General features: G+C 36.1%; 1 protein-coding gene across 1 annotated transcript; it reads right to left on the bottom strand.

Moving 5' to 3' along the window:
- Nucleotides 1-16,466: 16,466 nt before the first annotated feature.
- GK2 (glycerol kinase 2) lies at nt 16,467-18,338 on the bottom strand. Its single transcript, XM_043554693.1, has one exon. It carries the CDS (start codon nt 18,317-18,319, stop codon nt 16,658-16,660), a length of 1,662 nt encoding a protein of 553 aa, XP_043410628.1. The 5' UTR covers nt 18,320-18,338; the 3' UTR covers nt 16,467-16,657.
- Between the last annotated feature and the right edge of the window lie 466 nt (nt 18,339-18,804).

Genomic DNA, 18,804 nt, shown 5'->3' with positions numbered 1-18,804 from the left:
AGACAGTAATGAGATATGTGGGAGAGAGATGTCAAACAGAATTGTCAGGTTTCTGGATTCTGACACTGGATAATGACACCCTTTGCTGAAACAGACACAAAGCGCTGTAAGAGGATCATGTTAGGGAATGAAACCTTTGGGTTGTGTCTACTCTCTTTGTCTTCCCATATCCAAAGTTTATAATGCGTTATTTCCTCTATCATTTTTTTGCCTTATTATAAAAGTAATCCGGTTCATTGCTTTAGAAAAAAGGAAAGAAAGAGAACTACAGAAAAAGACTAAAAAAAAGGCTGTTGTTCTATCAATTTTAATAAAGCAGTTATAGCTGAAAAAATTGACTAGCTGGTATATGGATATTTTACTTTACTTGAGATTTAATTATTAGAAGACTATACTTGTTTTCAATTTAACTTTTTGAAAAGAGTCTAAAATGTAAATCCAAGATAAATGTAAGATGTAATTGCTAAAAGTTATAAAAAAAACTTGTAATTAACCTTAAAACTGGCTAATACTCATTATATTAGAATTTTCTGCTCATTTGCAACAAAGATGAACTACCTTGCATTATCTTCAGAGTCTCCCTATTTATTCAAATTCATTGTTCACATCATACGTTAATACAGCTGGCATTCTGAGAGCTTGTCATGATGCCTCAGGAGAGTGATGACATATTCGGACACACAGAGATTTTTTTTCTAGTTTATATAATGAGATAGTTTACACTTGGGATTTTAAATTGCAGACAAGACTCTAGCTAATGTTCCAATGTTCAATAACTCTATCTTTATTAGGCAATATTGAGTTTTCCAAGACAGGTTTCCCCCGCTATCTGAAAGTAGAGCATTCCCATGAAAGCTTTTGTAAGCTGAAATGGGATAAATCAAAGAAGCAATTACCATTTCATAAAAGCTAAAATGTTCTTCCGAGTCTGTTAGCAAGAACAGGTGTTTATGTAGGACTTTCTTAAAAGCAAAGTGGTGTAAGTGAACTTTCAGATAGTGGGGGAAACCAGTATATTTTATACACAGTGGTTCTTTAGTAAAATCATGAAGTGTGTCATTTAGGAGATGTATGACATCTTGAATAAAGGAAAATCAGACAAAAATAAATACAGATGAAACAAAGCATACAACCAATTTTCTTTTGTTTTACATCTGGCCATAGTTTGAGTGATTTCTTTTTTTTTAAGCCTTATTTATTTATTTTTGAGGGGTAGGGGAAGGGCAGAAAGAGGGAAAGAGAGAGAGAGAATCCCAAGCAGGTTCTGCATTGTCAACACAGAGACTGATCTGGGGCTTGAACCCATAAACCGTGATATCATGACCTGAGCCAAAATCAAGAGCTGGATATTTAACAGACTGAGCCACCCAGATGCCCCCATAGTTTGAGTAATTTCATTGACCCTTTAGCTTTCAATCAAAAAGACTAACAGAAAACTTATTCAATAATAGATTCAATTCCTCAGAACACACAGTATTTACAGTGGATAAAATTTAGTGCCTTCAGAATTCTAGGCTTGGATTTTTTTTTCTTTTTTTACTATGTGTCATACCTAACTTATAATACTACCAACTTTCTGACAGTCACTCAGTTGTAGAATGTGGTAAAAGGCATAGGGGGATGGGACAGCTAAGTGGTGTTTAAGATCTGTTGTTGATTTGTTGAGAAATATTAATATTATTTAAAAATTTTTTAAATTAAGAGAGAGTTTCTTTGGAGCAAGTTTAGAGTTCTGGATATTATTTCTGTTGAAGAAAGAATATAACAATTTTAATTATGAGGAAAAATTCATTTTTTCCTTAGCTATCATGCTTTTTTCTTTTTTTAATTGAACACCTATGATCTGCCAAACTCTACTACGAAAGAACAAAAAGGAAAGAAGAGAGCCCGTACCCTAAAGAAGCTTGTAGTCTAGCAGACAAGAGAAATAATCAAACACATAATTAAGATGTAATTTGACGTACGTTCCTAGAGGAGCATACATTTTATGGAACTCCAAACAGGTAGCCCAAATTTCAGCTGGGGAAGGAGACCGTGTTACCCTAGGAGTATCTTCAAGTTGCATATGATAGAATTCTGATTCTGACTCAGCCAAATTTGGATGTATTTGCTCACCTAACTGAGCAACTGCTCTCACATCTACTTGGGATGGACTATTCCTATCGAGTACAAGAAACTGTGTCAAGATAGGGACAGTGCCCTCCATTTTAGTAGACTTGAGAAGTGGTCAAGTTTCTCACCTCCGTCTCTTCTCCTGCTCTGTCGGGCAGCAATTTCAGAGCCCAGAAGCAAGGGATGGAAAGACCAAGAACCAAGAGTCTTTTCAGTGATTGGAGGCCCAAAAGGCTGTGTTGTTTGTATACTGGCATGGCTGGTTGAGTCAAGGAATTTATTATAGTTGGAAGTCACTTTGGATAGCAATTTTCAAACCTGGCTGCAGGTTAGAATAATTTCCATAACAACAACAGCAACAACAACAACAACAATGAAGTCAACAAATTAAATAGAAATTTCTGATGATGGAGCTCCAGTATGGGTATTTTAAAATATTCTTTGGATATGGAAAGGAAAAGAAACTTTGTGGTTGTTCTAGTCCCAGATGGTGTAGAGATGGCTTGCTTACAGAGGAAAGGGCACAGGCACGATTCTGTAAAGAACAGTGACCAGAGCAAATATCATTCTTGTGAGTAGGATGCTCCTCAATGTTTTGCTCTAAGGAAGTGACCTCAGCATGAAGGTTGGAGCGACCCTCAAAGACAAGAGGCTAAGAGCTTGGGGAGATGGCAGTTTGCAAGACATCTTCAAGAAATAACACTTACATGATCTTGTCTTTATTTATATTCCCAGTCTGATATAATAATGAGGAAATGGCTATCACATTTGCACATTTTTTACTTATACTGTGAAAGAGTACATTCTCCAAAGGTAAAGTATTTTACTCACCATTGGATTCCCATACCTAGCTGACACAACATACTGGACACAGTAAATGACAATTAGATGAATGAATTTAGTGCTATCATAGCATGATCTCAAGTTTTCTATCCTATAGTTAAAAGGATTTATTAGAAAACCTATAGGATTTTCTATTTGTGAGAATAGAAGACCTACCAAAAAATGTACTTCTATAATATTTCTGTTTTCAGAGGTAGCAACTCAGAAGCAAGTTATATTTCAAGATTGACCAGACAATCTATGGGAATGGAAACAATGAAATTCATATCCATGCATATTCATTTAAAAAAAATCAAAGGACCTCCAGCTCAACACATTTTTCTGCTATATTTTAAAATTTTCCCTATGATTTCATCCTAGAAGAGAATAAACAGGAATTATATCTTTCCATATAGTTTATATATTCTGTTAAAAACATTCATGAAACATAATAATATCAGCCCATTAGGAAAAGTCAAGTTTAAAATGCCACATTTGTTGGACATTTGACATGTTTTGTTTTCTGTCGCTTAGTATTCATCTTTAAAATTCATTTTGATAACAGGTCTAATACCAAATACATTTTTTCCTGCTGACTATTGCACACTCTCTCTAGTAATAAAGGTTCTGGATCCAGGCAAGGGCAATTCTTTTGAGGACACATAAGGCAAAAGCTTATAATGCAGTTTACTTGTCCAAAGAGTTCTTGGCTCTGCAGTGTTGACAATAACAGAAATGTGTTTGGACATCCCAAACCCAGTCAGATATGACTAGGAAGACAATGAAAGGAACAGATGGATATCTTTACAAAGCAACAATTTCTGAGCCAAATTGGGGTCATGCCCATTTTGTTCAGGAGATGTGAGAAAGGGAGCAGAAAAGGGTCAGGGAGAAGGACTTAAGGATCTCTGTGTGAAAGCTCCCTCTACAGAATGTTAAAGATTCTGGAAACTAAAATGCATATTATTTCAGGTTTATTATACAGAGAATACTGACATTTGGAACTCTTGTCTTATGGATAATATACCACGTTTAAAGGCAAGCAAACTAACCAACTTTGAAGAGTCTATTTCAGCACATAAAATGTGAGTTCTTCATTATTAAGATATATTTTCCTCTAAAAGAAAAGAATAATTGAACTAGCAAGATAAACCCTATGTCCTAAGACTTCTTTGGAGTTTGGGGACATTTTAATGAGAATTCTATTATGGATCATTCAATCTCCCTATTTTGTTGTTCATAGTCAATGATACTTTCATATCTGTGCAATTAAACTTGTATACCAATATAATATAGGAGTGGTGAAAGAGTCTCACGTGCACTGATTTTTTAAATTGTGGTAAAATATACATAACATAAATTTTATAATATTAACCATTTTAAATATACAATTCAGTGGCATTAAATACATTTACATCTGTCACTACTGTCCATCTCCAGAACTTTTTCATCATCTCAAAATGAAACTCTATATCCATTAAACAATAACTGTTCATTACTCCATTTCCCCAGTCCCTAGTAATCACTATTTTTTTAATGCTTATTTATTTTTGAGAGAGACAGAGACAGAGCTTGAGCGGGGGAGGGGCAGAGAGAGAGGGAGATGCAGAATCCGAAGCAGGCTCCAGGCTCAGCACAGAGCCCAATGCGGGGCTCGAACCCACCAACCGTGAGATCATGACCTGAGCTGAAGTCGGATGCCCAACTGACTGAGACACCCAGGCGTCCCCCTAGCAATCGCTATTATACTATTATACTATCTCTAGGAATTTGACTATTCTAGTCCCCTCGTAAGTAGAATCCTGCAATATTTGTACTTTTGTGTCTAATTTATTTTGTTTAGCATAATACCTTCAGGGTTCATCCATGCTGTAGTATGTTTCAGAATTTCATCCTTCTTATGGCTGAATAGTATTCCACTGTATGTACTTAACCATATTTGGTTCACCCATTTATCTGTCAGTGGACATTTGAACTATTTCTACCTTTTGGCTACTGTGACTATTGCTGCAATGCACATTGGTGTACACTTATCTGTTTCAGTGTATGTTTTCAATTCTTTTTTACCTAAAAGTGGCATTTCTGGATTATATGATAACTCTATGTTTAAGTTTTTGAGGAACCATCATACTGTCTTCCACAGTAGCTGCACTATTTCTCATTCTTACCAGCAATGCATAAGAGTCCCAATTTCTTCACATCGTTGCCAACACTTTTTATTCCCTTCCCTTCTCTCTTTCCTTCCTTTCTTCTTTTTTTTCTTCTGATAATAGCCATCCTAATGGGTATGAAATAGTATATTTTTGTAGTTTTGATTTTCATTTCCCTAATGACTAGTGATGTTGAGTGTCTTTTACTGTGTTTATTGGCTTTTGTATCACTTCTTTGGAGAAATGTCTATTAAACCCACTTTTGAATTGGGTTGGTTTTTTTGTTTTTGTTTTTGGTTACTGAGTAGCAGCATTTCTTTATGTATTGTGGATATTAATCCCTTATCGGATATATTATTTGCAAATATTTTCTTTCATTCTGTGCATTGCCTTTTCACTCTCTTAATAGTTGTCTTTTGACACACAAAAGTTTGGTTTGTGATAAAGCCCAGTCACTCTATATTTCTTCTGCTGCCTGTGCTTTTGATGTTATATTCAAGAAATTATCGTCAAGCCCAATGTAAGAATTTTTTAAATGTGTTTCTATAGTACTGAAAAAAGTTGATTAACTTCTCTCTCCACTCTTTTTAGTTATACTTTTTTCATCCTCTTAATCACACAAAGGATATATAGAACTATCAGCCAGGTTACCAAATAATTCCTTAGTTTATAAGCCATGCTTATAATACAGTAATTAAACCTGTACTGGTATATGACTATTCTTTCTCTCTTTTATTAACTCTTCTGAGATTCAAATTCAAAAGTATCAAAAGCAAAGAATTGCCCAGATTTTCTGTATTTATACTAATGACAGCAATAATAGCAAGGAATTGATCTAAGCACTTTCCCTATGTTAGTTTTTTTACTCTTCAATTGATCCATTTTTTTCTTACAACTATTATTATCATCATCATTACTATCCTCCTCCTCATCTTTATTTTAGAATTGAAGAAACTGAGGCACAGGGAGATTAAGTAACTTGGCAGAGGTCACACAGGAAATGGTAGAGCCCAGATCCAAAGCAAGCAGTATATGCTCCTACTGTTCCTCTATGCTGTCTTCTTTCAATAATAAAATTAGCAGTCAAAGAAGCACAGACATGAGATTTTTATCATGTTACCCACCCCAACATAAACCTTTAATGGAGCTCTAGTCCCTGTGGGAAAAAGTAAGGCCTATGTTCTTCGACTCGCATTCAAGATTCTTCAAAATCTGGCTCCAATTTTCATCACCTACTTCTTTCCAACATCATCTGCTAATAAGTTAAGCTAATAAGCTTACACTATAAAACTTGTTTCTGATGCTATTGCTCATATCATTTCTGACAACTAAGTTTATTTTCATCTCTCCAACTTTATCAATTGATATCCTATCCATTTTAGAAATTTGGCTCACATCTTAGGAGTCTGGCTCTGCCATCGCAATATTTTTCTTCTGAATCCAGATACAGGTATCCTTTACCTCCTTTTCATTTACTGCAAATGCAACCCACTCGTTTGCACATGCATTCTTTCATTCAATCACTAAATAGTACTTTTCAAATATCAGCTTTCTTCAAGGTTATTTATGTATATGACGTATTGATGCTACTAGATTATAAAGTCTTACTAGGTAGACACCATGTGGTTTCCACTTTTATATTTTCCATGGTGCCTCACATAGGAGGAATCTAGTGAATACAATGGACTGATTCATCGATAAGCTGAATTATATACCCAAACTAAGTTGTTTTTATGAGACATTATTACTGGGAAGATAAACCCTCTTTTTTCAGAAGCTCCTATAATGGTCAATGAGAAACTAAAGACTAGAAAAGGAAACTCATATATTTATTGACTACTCTATACTACAATAGGCATCAATCTAATTAGAAGAAAAGATACAAGATAATAAAATCCTGATTTTTGAATGAATGGTGGGCATTGTGGGCATTATAGATACAAAAACTTTTTTTAATAAAAAGATTTTATTAATCTGACTGATGCAGTTAGAGTTATCTTTAGAATAGTGTACTAGGGTTAAGTGTAAAGAATTAACGAAAAGCAACACAAAGAGCAAATAACATTAAAAACAGAAGTAACTTGAGTATTGAGAAGATTTTTCAACAATTATAATGCAATTTCTAAAACAAGCTAGTGATCAAATTTCTCAAATCTTTAAATCTTCCCAAGAATCCTACTTATTCATCCCTAGATAATGAAGATAACATCTACTTCAAAACATTTTTTTTAACATTAATTTATTTTCGAGAGAGAAGAGCACGAGTGGGGGAGGGGCAGCGAGAGAGGGAGACACAGAATCCAAAGCAGGCTCTGAGCTGTCAACACAGAACCCGATGCGGGTCCTGAACCCACAAACCGTGAGGTCATGACCTGAGCTGAAGTCAGGCGTTCAACCGACTGAGCCACGCAGCATCTACTTTTAAAGATGAAAGAATGATATTCATCCTGTGAAAGTGTTTTCACTTTCCATCAACAATGTCTTATTTTATGTCTCTAATTTTGGCTGCCTAGAAAATGTGACTTGTCCTGACAGCTTCCAGAAGAGCTAGCTGTGTGGTGAGTGAAAAAAATCACACAACTTTCAGTCATGGGAGCCGAATTCCAGTAAGAGACGATCAAGCTCTCAGGTATTTGATTAGAGGACCCTCCAGCTGGGAGGTATGGTGGCCAGGTCCATGGTGGTAGCAGTGGGTGAAGTGAACCTGTTAGAAGAGGTTGAAGGCTGACCGTACATGCGTGGAGCTTAAATGCTACGCCAGTTAGCTTACCTGGGAAATGGTGAAATTAGCCCAAGCTTTAAAGCTGTACGAGAAAATGATCAGATTTCTGTTTTGAAAAAGGTAGGGCTGCATCTGGACTGTTGGCAGCAGAGGTCTCCAGCTGGGCCCTGCAGGCTCAGAGCCACCAGACCACACCCTGCTGAAGGCTTGGAGTTCGGGTCTGACTCAGGCGCTGGCCCAGAGTTCGGTCTGCCCACACGCCCAGTGAGGAGGCTGCCTCTCCCGTGCTGCCCCGGAATCCCCAGAACAACTCTGGAATGAGAGGAGTCAAATGTCAAGAAGAGATGCCCATCGTGGAGATGACAAAAGGAAAACACTGCTGAAAATAATTCAGGAGCAGACGAAGAACACCAGCTCCTGGAGGCTCCAACTGTTGCCTGGACAATCCAGATCTGCAATTATCAAGAACACATGTGGCAACATCGAAAGGTCAGCGCACACACACTCCTTCATGATGGGCCACGACTAGAGGAAGATACTCAAGAAATGTTCACAAGAACAACGAAGAGGGCTTTGGGAGATTGAGGACCCCGAGACAGCACCTCCTTTTCCAACTGGGCCTGCCTTTACCCAGCTGCCTTGCATAGCGCAGCAGAGAGGCCTGTAAGGCTCTGCATGGAGAGAAGACCCCTGGGCTCCCTTGCACAGGGCAGGCGAGTACTTTCCAAGCCAGGTTTGTGGCGCTTGAAAAACAAAGCAAAACAAAACAATAAATTATGTAAAATCAGAGAGAGACGGAGATGGAGAGGGAATGGAACGGGAAAGGAGGAAAAACTATGATGGAAATGGAGAGGATAAATTTGAGAGATGGAACAGGAAAAGTTAGGTTACTGAACTACTGTATCGAGCCCCATTATTGGGAGATAATGGTGATGCCTGAACCAAAAGAGTGAATGAAGGGGAAGAAACAGAGAAAAGACATTTTGTTTTAATTTGTTTTCTAGTTAAATTATTGAACTAATTTGAACAACTACCATTGATGTGCATATTTAAAGCTTACTTTCTTTTTTTCCCCCATTTTTATCTTTTGTCTCATATTTGCTAAACAGTTTTCTTTTTTTATTCAAGTATAGTTGACACACAATGTTACATTAGTTTCAGGTGTAGAAAATAGTCATTCCACAAGTCTGTCCATCATACTGTGCTCACTGCCAAGAGCTATAGAGAAGAGTTCTTCTAAGATCTTTATGTGGGACTAAAACCAATTTCGAATGTTGAGGGGAAAATCCCATGTTACCACTAAATATCTAAATATTCTTCTTAAAATTGAAATCCTCAAATAAAGGCTGGTGTATGCTATAGAATAAATTTCCTTTAGGTTCTAATACCAGTATTTCAGGTACAAACTAGGCCTGAGACCTTGGCCCGTCACCTCCTTTGGATGCTGTTTTCTAAGTATTTGAAATAAGGGGCCTGACATAGAAGGTCTCTAATTTCCAGCTAAAATTCATTAGAAATCTGTTAATTTCTAGCTAAAATCCATTAGCAATCTGTTTTAAATTAAAGTTTGATTTTTCTAAGTCTTAGGTTGTCTTCTCGTAGCAGGCTCTCACGTCTGGAAAGTGAGAAGTAAATGCCTCAGTTCTCCAATGGTATCTTTCAATTACAGACCAGAAATGAGACATTATGAGATGCTGTAGAAACTATTTTGTGAAAGATCTATACACTTTTTGTCCTCGTTCTTCTTATTTGTAAGCATAGCATGATTCTCATTATATACATCGGGGCTGGTAAGAGAAGGTAAAAAGTGTAGTGAAGTCACACAAAGAGACGGGAGAGGGACATACCTATAAACAGGCAAAGTACTAACAGTGATAGAGCTGCAGCACAGAAGCTGTGAGGGAATGAATGAAAGATAGATAAATGATCGTCCAAGTACTTACCGAGGCAAACATTTGGTACATAATTTGTTTTTGATACAATTGTAATGAATGTCATTCTTCTCTACGGAACCACACGCCAGATCTTTAGCACATCGCTGCTTGGTGCCCAGTGGGCAGCGAGTGCCCGATTGCCAATGCCACTTTTTAGCGCATGTTCATCTGCAGGATATTAAACAGATTGCCGTCCTTTTGATGTTTGTGAATATGAGTAGTAAATACCATATGATAGGACTCAATAGATTTGTTTCAGGAAAAAGAAAAAGACAAAGAGGAGGACAAAGAATGGAAGGAAGAGGAGGAGGAGGAGGGGGAGGAAGAAACTTCTCTCTCTTCTGGAAATGAAGGCATCAACTGAGTGAGTCTGAAAGCATATCAGTGCTATGGAGGTGAGTAGCAAGGTTTATATCTAGAAAAGAATGGTACATCTACTAATGCACCTCTGAATTTCTGTCATGATTCATGACTAGGGAAATGGCTCCCCAAAGAGTTTGTAAACATTATATTTTTCAGGACTATAGAAAGTCCCTAGAGAATAAAGAATGGTTTTATTGTAGTTCAGAATCTTTCAGAATGTGCCCAGTTTAGGTGGCCACAAAAATCGCATGCGTGTATGAGTGTGTGAGTGTGCACCAAATTGTTTGTTGGCTAAGACCTAACTCTAACTTTCATAAAAGATTCACAAACTATCCCTTTGACTTTCATCTTGTTAAAAGTCAAAGTTGTTTGAGGTAGACGAAGTCCAAGAAAAGCTCTATCAGTTCTGTGAGGCTAAAGGAACATTAGATTACAAAAACTTAGATCTTAATCTTGCTGTTAATGTGTTTCTGCTTTAAAGTTTTCACTTATTTGTGTTAGAAGATGTTGGATTAGATGCTCTCTCAAGGCCTTTCAAGCTCCAGGCTCTTCTGACATTGTGAAAGTAGTCTTGGAGTTTTCTTTGAAAACATTGCTTTTCAAAAATACTGAATTCTATGTAAGTAATCATATTCCCACAGGATTTAGCTCTTAAAATGCAAAACTATATATATATATTTTGGTTTGGGAAGGTGATTTTCTTGTGTTTTGGGTTTTTTCTTCCCTCAAAGTTCTTCACTGTGAAACGGAGCTGATAGTAGATACCCATGGCCTATTTGAAATAGAGTTAAAGAGAAGTGATTAGCTTTTTCAGTGAAATACACTTGAAGGCAGACAAAAATTATCTTATAACCAGAGATAGAGAGCAAGAGCCAAATCACAGCTTCCTGCTCCAGGATGTGCTCCCATCCTCTGCTCTGGTAATTTGGCTAAATCCATACAAAGGTAGCAATAGGGAGGTACAGTTATGTACGTCGGCCACATCAGTTCAGAGAACAAGCTAGACAAATTGGTCATCCTTATTTACAATCCCTAGAAAGTTTTTGGCTTGGTTTTTGCTTAACTCATTTTTGAAGCTACTGCTACAGACATATACTAAGTGTCTCTGTATTATTTTTGGCTTTGTAAATGTTTTGCACACGTGGATTTTCTATAACACTTGAAAAACATATTTTAATATCTGAATATAAAAAAGATTCATGGGTTGTTTACAATAAAATGAAATTCATAGTTTAATAAAGGATTAACATGGGGCCCCTGAGTGGCTCAGTTGGTTAAGCATCCAACTTGATTTTGTCTCAGGTCATGATCTTGCAGTTTGTGAGATTGAGCCCTGAGACAGACTCTGTGCTGACAGTGCTGAGCCTGCTTGGGATTTTCTCTTTCTCTCTCTCTCTCTCTTTCTCTCTCTCTCTTTGCCCCTCCTCCATACATGCTCTTTCTCTCTCTCTCTCAAAATAAATAAATAAACTTAAAAAATAAAGGATTAACACACTTTTATCATTCTGTACTTTTCCCACCAAAGGTCTTTTTTATTTTTCTTTTTATAAAATAAATCAGCTTGTTGAGGGCTGGAATGACAATGAACTGTAATGTATGCTAAACAGATAGAAGACAAGGATCACGTACAATTTTTCCAAGGCTCAAATAAATTGGGCTGTAAAAGTTGTTGATTGAAATTCTGGGGGAATATTTAAACATTAAGTTTATTAAGTTTGTTCGTTTTGTTTTGATTGAAACAATCAGAATAGATAGAGAGCTGTCATTTTAGTGGGAGGTTAAAATAGGCGACTGACTGAGAGTATATTGTATTTACTCCAGACTTTGCTGAAAGATTACACTAGGGGATCTTTTTAGTTCATATGATTTTAAAAAAGGACACAGAAACAAATTTTCCATATCTAACAGTCGTGGAGTTGGTGCATAATGTCCCATCTAAATGGGGATTGTTTAATGTAGCATTTATACTTAGGCATTGAGAACAAGGGCTTACCAGTGAGGGAAACAATAGCTTTCCTATAAGATTATGGATATTAATATCAAATTGATAAGACAAGCACCAGAAATTAGGCACCAACAGATAAGAATTTAGAATTCTCTACAGGGCCAGGAGGAAAAGTGGGTTATCCTTCTAAGTCTGATGTATATGGCTGCCACTTCAGTAGCTAAGGTAGAAGTGATTTAGTGGTTTGGTGCTGTTTACATGGATACTACATAGGGTGTCTTTAAACTAGATTTAATAGTACAGCTTGTTTCTCTTTGGATACCTTTAACGTTCCTTTCCCTTCATAGCCTTTGTTTCTTTTCTTTCTTTTCCTCCTTACTTACCCTGCACCGCCCTGCAAGACTGTCTTTAAATCACAAACTGTTCATCTTTGGAAAACAGAATTAGAATTAGATTCTTTTCATTCTCCTGGTTAGTGTTTGAGCTCATGCTTTCTCACTCACACATATGCCTGACATTAAATGATGGCTTGCTGTTTCATAACATGCATGCGATGAGAACTGATCATCATAATTTAACTATGTAGTTCTGCTTAGTGGCAATATCGAGAAATTATTAATTAGCTAATTTTATAATAGAATATACAGAAGCTCCTTTATAGCCTTGAGGCAGAATACTGTAATTTACCAATATCATATATGTTAAATTATGAAAATGAGACTTATAAAGGCAAAGATATAAAAAAAGGAAAGCTGATAATCACAAGGTTGTAATATTGAAGAGGTGAGAATGAGATACTGAATTTGAGGATTTTAGCCTGATTTTCTTATGATATCTTTGTTTGTGACTCTTCATAAGGTCATTTGCCATGGGTCCCAGGCTGAGAATTATGGTCAGATAAATGAAATGGGAAATTAATTTGTTTTAAATGACACTAGACATTATCATGTACTTCTCCAGCCTAATCACACAAATGACTTCAAATAAAGCTCATAGACCTTTTAGAGACAGAAACTGGCACACTCCATGCGAACAGACTGTAGAATCAGCGAGGCTACATCAGTATGCATAATAGAGAAGAGCAAAGATGAACTTACTTGAGCAAACTTTGGTTCTATTCCTTCAGAGTTTGAAGATACATTTTCCCCTCTTTTTTCAATGTTTTCAGTTATAATTGACATGTAAAGTGTTCACTTTGATTAATTTTGTCATATATATTCACCTTTGAAGCTATCACCATAATTAATATAATTAACATGTTCATCTTCCCCCCAAATTTTCTTTGTGCCCCTTTGTAATCATGCTTCCTACCCTTCCTGCCAACTCCTCATCCTCCCATTTCCCAGGCAGCCATTGACCTGCTTTCTGTCATTATACAATGGTTCGCATTTTCTAGAATTGTACATACATGGAATCAAACATATGTATATACTATTTTGTCTGGCGCTTTTCACTCAGAACAATTTTGAAATTCATCTATATTGTAGTGTACATGAAGAGTTGCTGAAGGCCTTGTACTGTGTAGACACACCATGGTTTGTTAATCCATTAACCTGTTGGTGGATATTTGAGTTAGGTCTAGATTTGGCTGTAACAAGTAAAGTGATATGAAAAAATCTTTGTATGAACATATGTTTTCATTTCTCTTGGGTAAATATCTAGGATAATATGATAGATGTGTATTTAATTTAAAAAACCTGTTAAACTATTTTCTAAGATATTTGCACCATTTTACATCTCTAGCAGACTCAAATAAGAAATTCAGTTCTATTATCTTTACCAATACTTGCTATATATCTTTTCAATTCTAGGTATTCTGATCAGTGTGTAGTTGTATCTCATGATTTTTCTTTCTGGTTGATACGGTGAAGTACACTGAGCTTCATGTTCCCCTACTTTGTCATGATGTCTTATTTCTTTTATATATTGTTGGAATAATTTTGCTAAATTTTTGCTTAGAATTTTTGCATCTATATTTACAAACAGTATTGACCTGCAGTTGCTTTTTTCTTGTAATGTCTTTGTCTAGTGTTGGAATCAGAGTAATGCTGTAATCCTGTCCTCATAAAATGAGTTTGGAAATGTCCCTTCCTTTTTCAGTTTTCTGGAACAGTTTATTAGAATGGGCATTATTTCTCCATTGTTGAAGCCATTTGGGCTTGGAGTGTTCTTTGGGGGTGGGGAGTAAACTAGAATCTCAATTTATTTGATATAGGACCAATTCAAGTTTTCTATTTTTTTCTTGAGTTTTGTTAGTTTGTATTTTTCAAAATATTTGCTTATTTCATCTATGTTGCCAAATTTATTGGCATAAAGTTTTCATAGTACTCCTTTATTATCATTTTAATATATTTATGATCTATGGTGATATCACTCTCTTTCCTGTTATTGGTAATTATTATCATCTTTCTCTTTTTTCTATTCAATCTGGCTAAAAGTTTATTATTTTGTTGATATCCTAAAACAACCAACTTTTGGTTATATTGAGTTTTGCTATTTTCTATACCATTGATTATTGCTCTCAACTCTTTTTTCTCCTACCTACTTTGTATATAATTTACATTTTATTTCCAGTTTCTTTACAAGCTGAGATTATTGATTTTAAACCTTGTCTCTCTTCTAATATAGGCTTTTAGTCCTATAAATTTCTCCCTAAGTACTGCTCCAGTAATAACTCATAAAATTTGATATGTTGTATTTTTATTTTCATTGTGTTCCAAATATTTTCTGTTTTCCCTCCTTATCTTAGGGTTTATTGAAAAGTTTATTATTTAGTTTGAAAATATTTGGGGATTTTCTAGAACTCTTTTTTTATTGATTTATGATTCCATTGTGCTCAGACAACATTTTTGTATAAAGTTCTTTACATTCATGAAGTCTTGGCTAATGTCCTCAGTGAGGTCTATTTTGGTAAATGTTTCATACGAACTTGAAAAGAGTATATATATTCTATTAGTGGGTAGTATTTTCTATTAATGTTAATTCAGTTGTTTGATAGTATTGTTCAAATCTTCTATATCTTATTAAATGTCTACTTGTTCTATCAAACGTTGAGGAGACAATGTTGTGCTTGTAGATTTGCTTTTTCTTTCATTTCTATCAGAATTTGCTTCATGTATTTTGAAGCTCTATTAGGTGCATAAATATTTAGGATTGTTATGTTTCCTTGGTGAATTCACCCCTCTATCATTGCAAATGACCTTGTTTATCACTGGTAACATTATTTGCTCTGAAATTTACTTTCGGATTTTAATATAGCCACTTTGACTTTCTTTTTATTATTATTAGCAGGATATTTTTGTATCCTTTTTCTTTTTAACTATTTTCTTTTTATATCTAAAATGTGTTTCTTGGAAGCAGTATGTTTTTGAGTCTTTATCTAATATGATAATCTTTCTTTGTAATTAAGGGAATTAGACTATTTATATTAATATGCTTATTGATATAGTTACACTTAAATATATTTCTTTGCTATTTTTGCTTTCTTTTACATATGCTTAAAAATCCATACTATAATATTATTTTTATTTGAACAGTCAATTCTTTTTTTCTATATAAAAATAACATTTATTGTAGTATTCCACAGTGTTTGCTCCCAGCATATATCCAGTTAAGGCAATTAAATAAAAGGGGAAGGTGTAAGAAATATAGTTGAAATCATAAGATAGTTCTCGGTGTGTCAACATAAAATATGCATTTAAGTTTCAAATACTGTCTCTTTAAGAAAGAGTTTTCCCTGGTAATAATCTGTAAAATCACCGCCCAAATATACAAATGTTTATATTAAAATATTTGTGTACCTAATGGAACACTTAAGACTACTACCCTTCTTATAAGCTTATTTTATAAATGGGTTACTCTATATGAAGTATATGAGAATGTATGTTATACATACTAAATAAATAAAATGGAGAGTTTTTTTTTAATGGGAAAGTCTTTTTACTTTACACAGAAGATCATGTAATTAGTGGGACGATGTAAAATGTCTGAAGAATTTTAATTTGGCAAATATTTTCCAGGACAACATCTAAGCTATGAGAATACTAAAAGTCTATTGTAAAAACCTATGTTCCCATTAAACATTCAGAAAGATACTATGGTCTCCCTAATATATATATATATATATATATATATGAAAGAGGACTTGGGGTGTTTACTAAAAACAACAACAACAGGAAGCCCCTCAGTTTTAGCAAGCTAGTTACACCTCTTAATCAAGTGTGTGTAGCACAGAGAACCAAATATTTGTCCCTAAGTGTTAGAAAATATTTGACAAAATATTCTACAGACAGAATCTGAATATCCTATATCTTAGAGGGCATGGAGCAGGATTTTATGACAATAGAGGGGGTTAATCCCTAGAGTAGCTGGCCCAACCTTAATGGTTGATGTTAAAAAACACACCACATTTTCTTGTAGGTTTTTTTTCTACTGTAATTTATTCATTTCAAGCCACAGGCCTACTTTTACAGTTCCCTATAAGTTATGTAGCAACTGGTTTACAAATAAAATCAGAGTCTGTAACAGTGTCATCATATTAAGAGACAGAATTGCTGGATCCTTTCATAATATAAAAAGCTCACATCTTGGGAATCCATGGTTGGTATTATTATGGTATACCTGAGACGTATCTTGCTCCAATTAGCATTACCATGCTACTCACTATAAAAAAGCCCAAGGGCAAACTAGAGAAGATAGTAGGATCACTACTTTCAGGAGTCTGAGTTGTAACCCAACCCATTGACTTGATCACAGCTTTCTTCCATGTAGAATAACGAATTTCACATTCTGTGGCCTTGATCTGTGGTTCAAACCGTTCCATAATGACAACTGACAAATCCTCGGGTTTAAGACTCCAAACGCCCACCCCTTCTGCAGCTCCTGCTGCCATGGCAGCTCCCAGTGCGGTTGTTTCGGGCATAGGGGGCTTTACTACTGGAATATGCAGAATGTCTGCTTGTAGTTGCATAAGAACTTTATTGTTGGTCATTTTTCCATCTACCTGCAAATGACGGAGGGGAATTCCACAGTCATGGTTCATGGCATCCAAAATCTCTCGGGTTTGGAAACAAACAGATTCTAGTGCAGCAAAAGCAATATGACTTTTATTGATAAACTGAGTGAGACCACAGATTATTCCTCTTGCAGTGGGCTCCCAATAAGGTGCATATAACCCTGAAAAAGCTGGGACAAAGTAACAGCCATAAGAGGTACCTACATCTCTAGCAAGTACTTCAATTTCTTCTGAGGTGTTTATAATTCCAATATTGTCTCTTAACCAGCGAATAACAGCACCAGCTATAGCAACAGAACCTTCCAGTGCATAACATGCTGGCTTGTCTCTGCCTAGTTGATAAGCCACTGTGGTCAGAAGGCCATGTTCAGAAAACACACACTTATGACCGGTATTACACAGTAAGAAACAGCCTGTTCCATACGTGTTTTTGGCTTGTCCTTCTTGGAAGCACATTTGTCCTACCAATGCAGCAGACTGGTCCCCCAAGCACCCAGATATTGGCACCCCTTCCAAGGTCCCAGCTTTCATTAGGCCATAGATCTCAGAAGAACTCCATACATTTGGAAGAATGTCCATTGGAATTTCAAAAAAGTCACAAAGCTCTTTATCCCATTCTAAAGAATGGATGTTGAAAAGCATTGTCCTACTTGCATTTGTTACATCTGTACAATGGACACCACCATATACTCCTCCTGTCAAACTCCAGATAAGCCATGAATCAATGGTACCAAAAAGAGCTCTACCTTCTTCAACAGCCTTTTGAACTTTCCTCACATTGTCGAGAATCCAACGAAGTTTCACTGCACTGAAGTAAGTGCTAAGTGGAAGGCCTGTCTTGGACTTGACAAAGTTATTATTTTCTGGAATTTTCTTCCTAAGATTTTCAACAGTGGACTGGGTTCTTAGATCAAGCCACACCACAGCATTGTAGAGCGGCTCTCCAGTTAACTTGTCCCAGATTACTGTGGTTTCCCTCTGATTGCTGACACCAATAGCTTTTATGTTGGATATATCAATGTTCAGTTTATCAAGTTTCTCACATGTTCTCTCTATACACTCATAGACAGACTGAAGGATTTCCTTAGGGTCTTGTTCTACCCATCCTTCTTTTGGGAACTCTTGTGTTAATTCCACTTGATGGCAACCAAGTAGATCCGCTGTTTTTGAATTGAAAACCAGAAAGCGAGTGGAATTAGTTCCCTGCACCACTGCCCCCACCAAAGGCCCCACAGCTGCTTTCTTCGGGGCTGCCATGAAATCAGTCGGTCAGCCGTTTCCCCGAGTGATTAAAGTGTTCCAGGGGGAGGGGCACGCAATAGGAACGTCAAGAGCGTCAGGAGCGTCAGGAACCTGTGCGCAGGGGTTGCCTGTGCTCAACCGGAAGCTATGGGGTAACCCTTGACCTTTAACTGGCTATCTGCTCACCCCACCCCTCCGGCCTAGACCCTGCCCTCAGCCACTCAATTATCTTTTAAGGAGATTTAAGCTACAAAAAGATCACGTATTTACCTACATAATTACTATTACCAGTGCTTTTCATTTCATTCTGTGGATTCATGTTTGTGTCACCATTTCCTTTCTGCCTATAAGAGTTCCCTCAACATTTCTTCCAGTGTGGGTCTGCTGAAAATAAATTCTTCCAACTTTACAATGTCTGAGAAGTATTTCATCCTAATATTTAAATTTTGGTTTTTTTGCATCTAGAATTCTATTTTTTTTTTTTTTTAATTTGAGGACCT

This window comes from Prionailurus bengalensis, chromosome B1 (genome assembly GCF_016509475.1).
Source record: "Prionailurus bengalensis isolate Pbe53 chromosome B1, Fcat_Pben_1.1_paternal_pri, whole genome shotgun sequence".
Classification (NCBI taxonomy): domain Eukaryota; kingdom Metazoa; phylum Chordata; class Mammalia; order Carnivora; family Felidae; genus Prionailurus; species Prionailurus bengalensis.
This window is presented reverse-complemented; position numbering and strand designations above follow the sequence as displayed.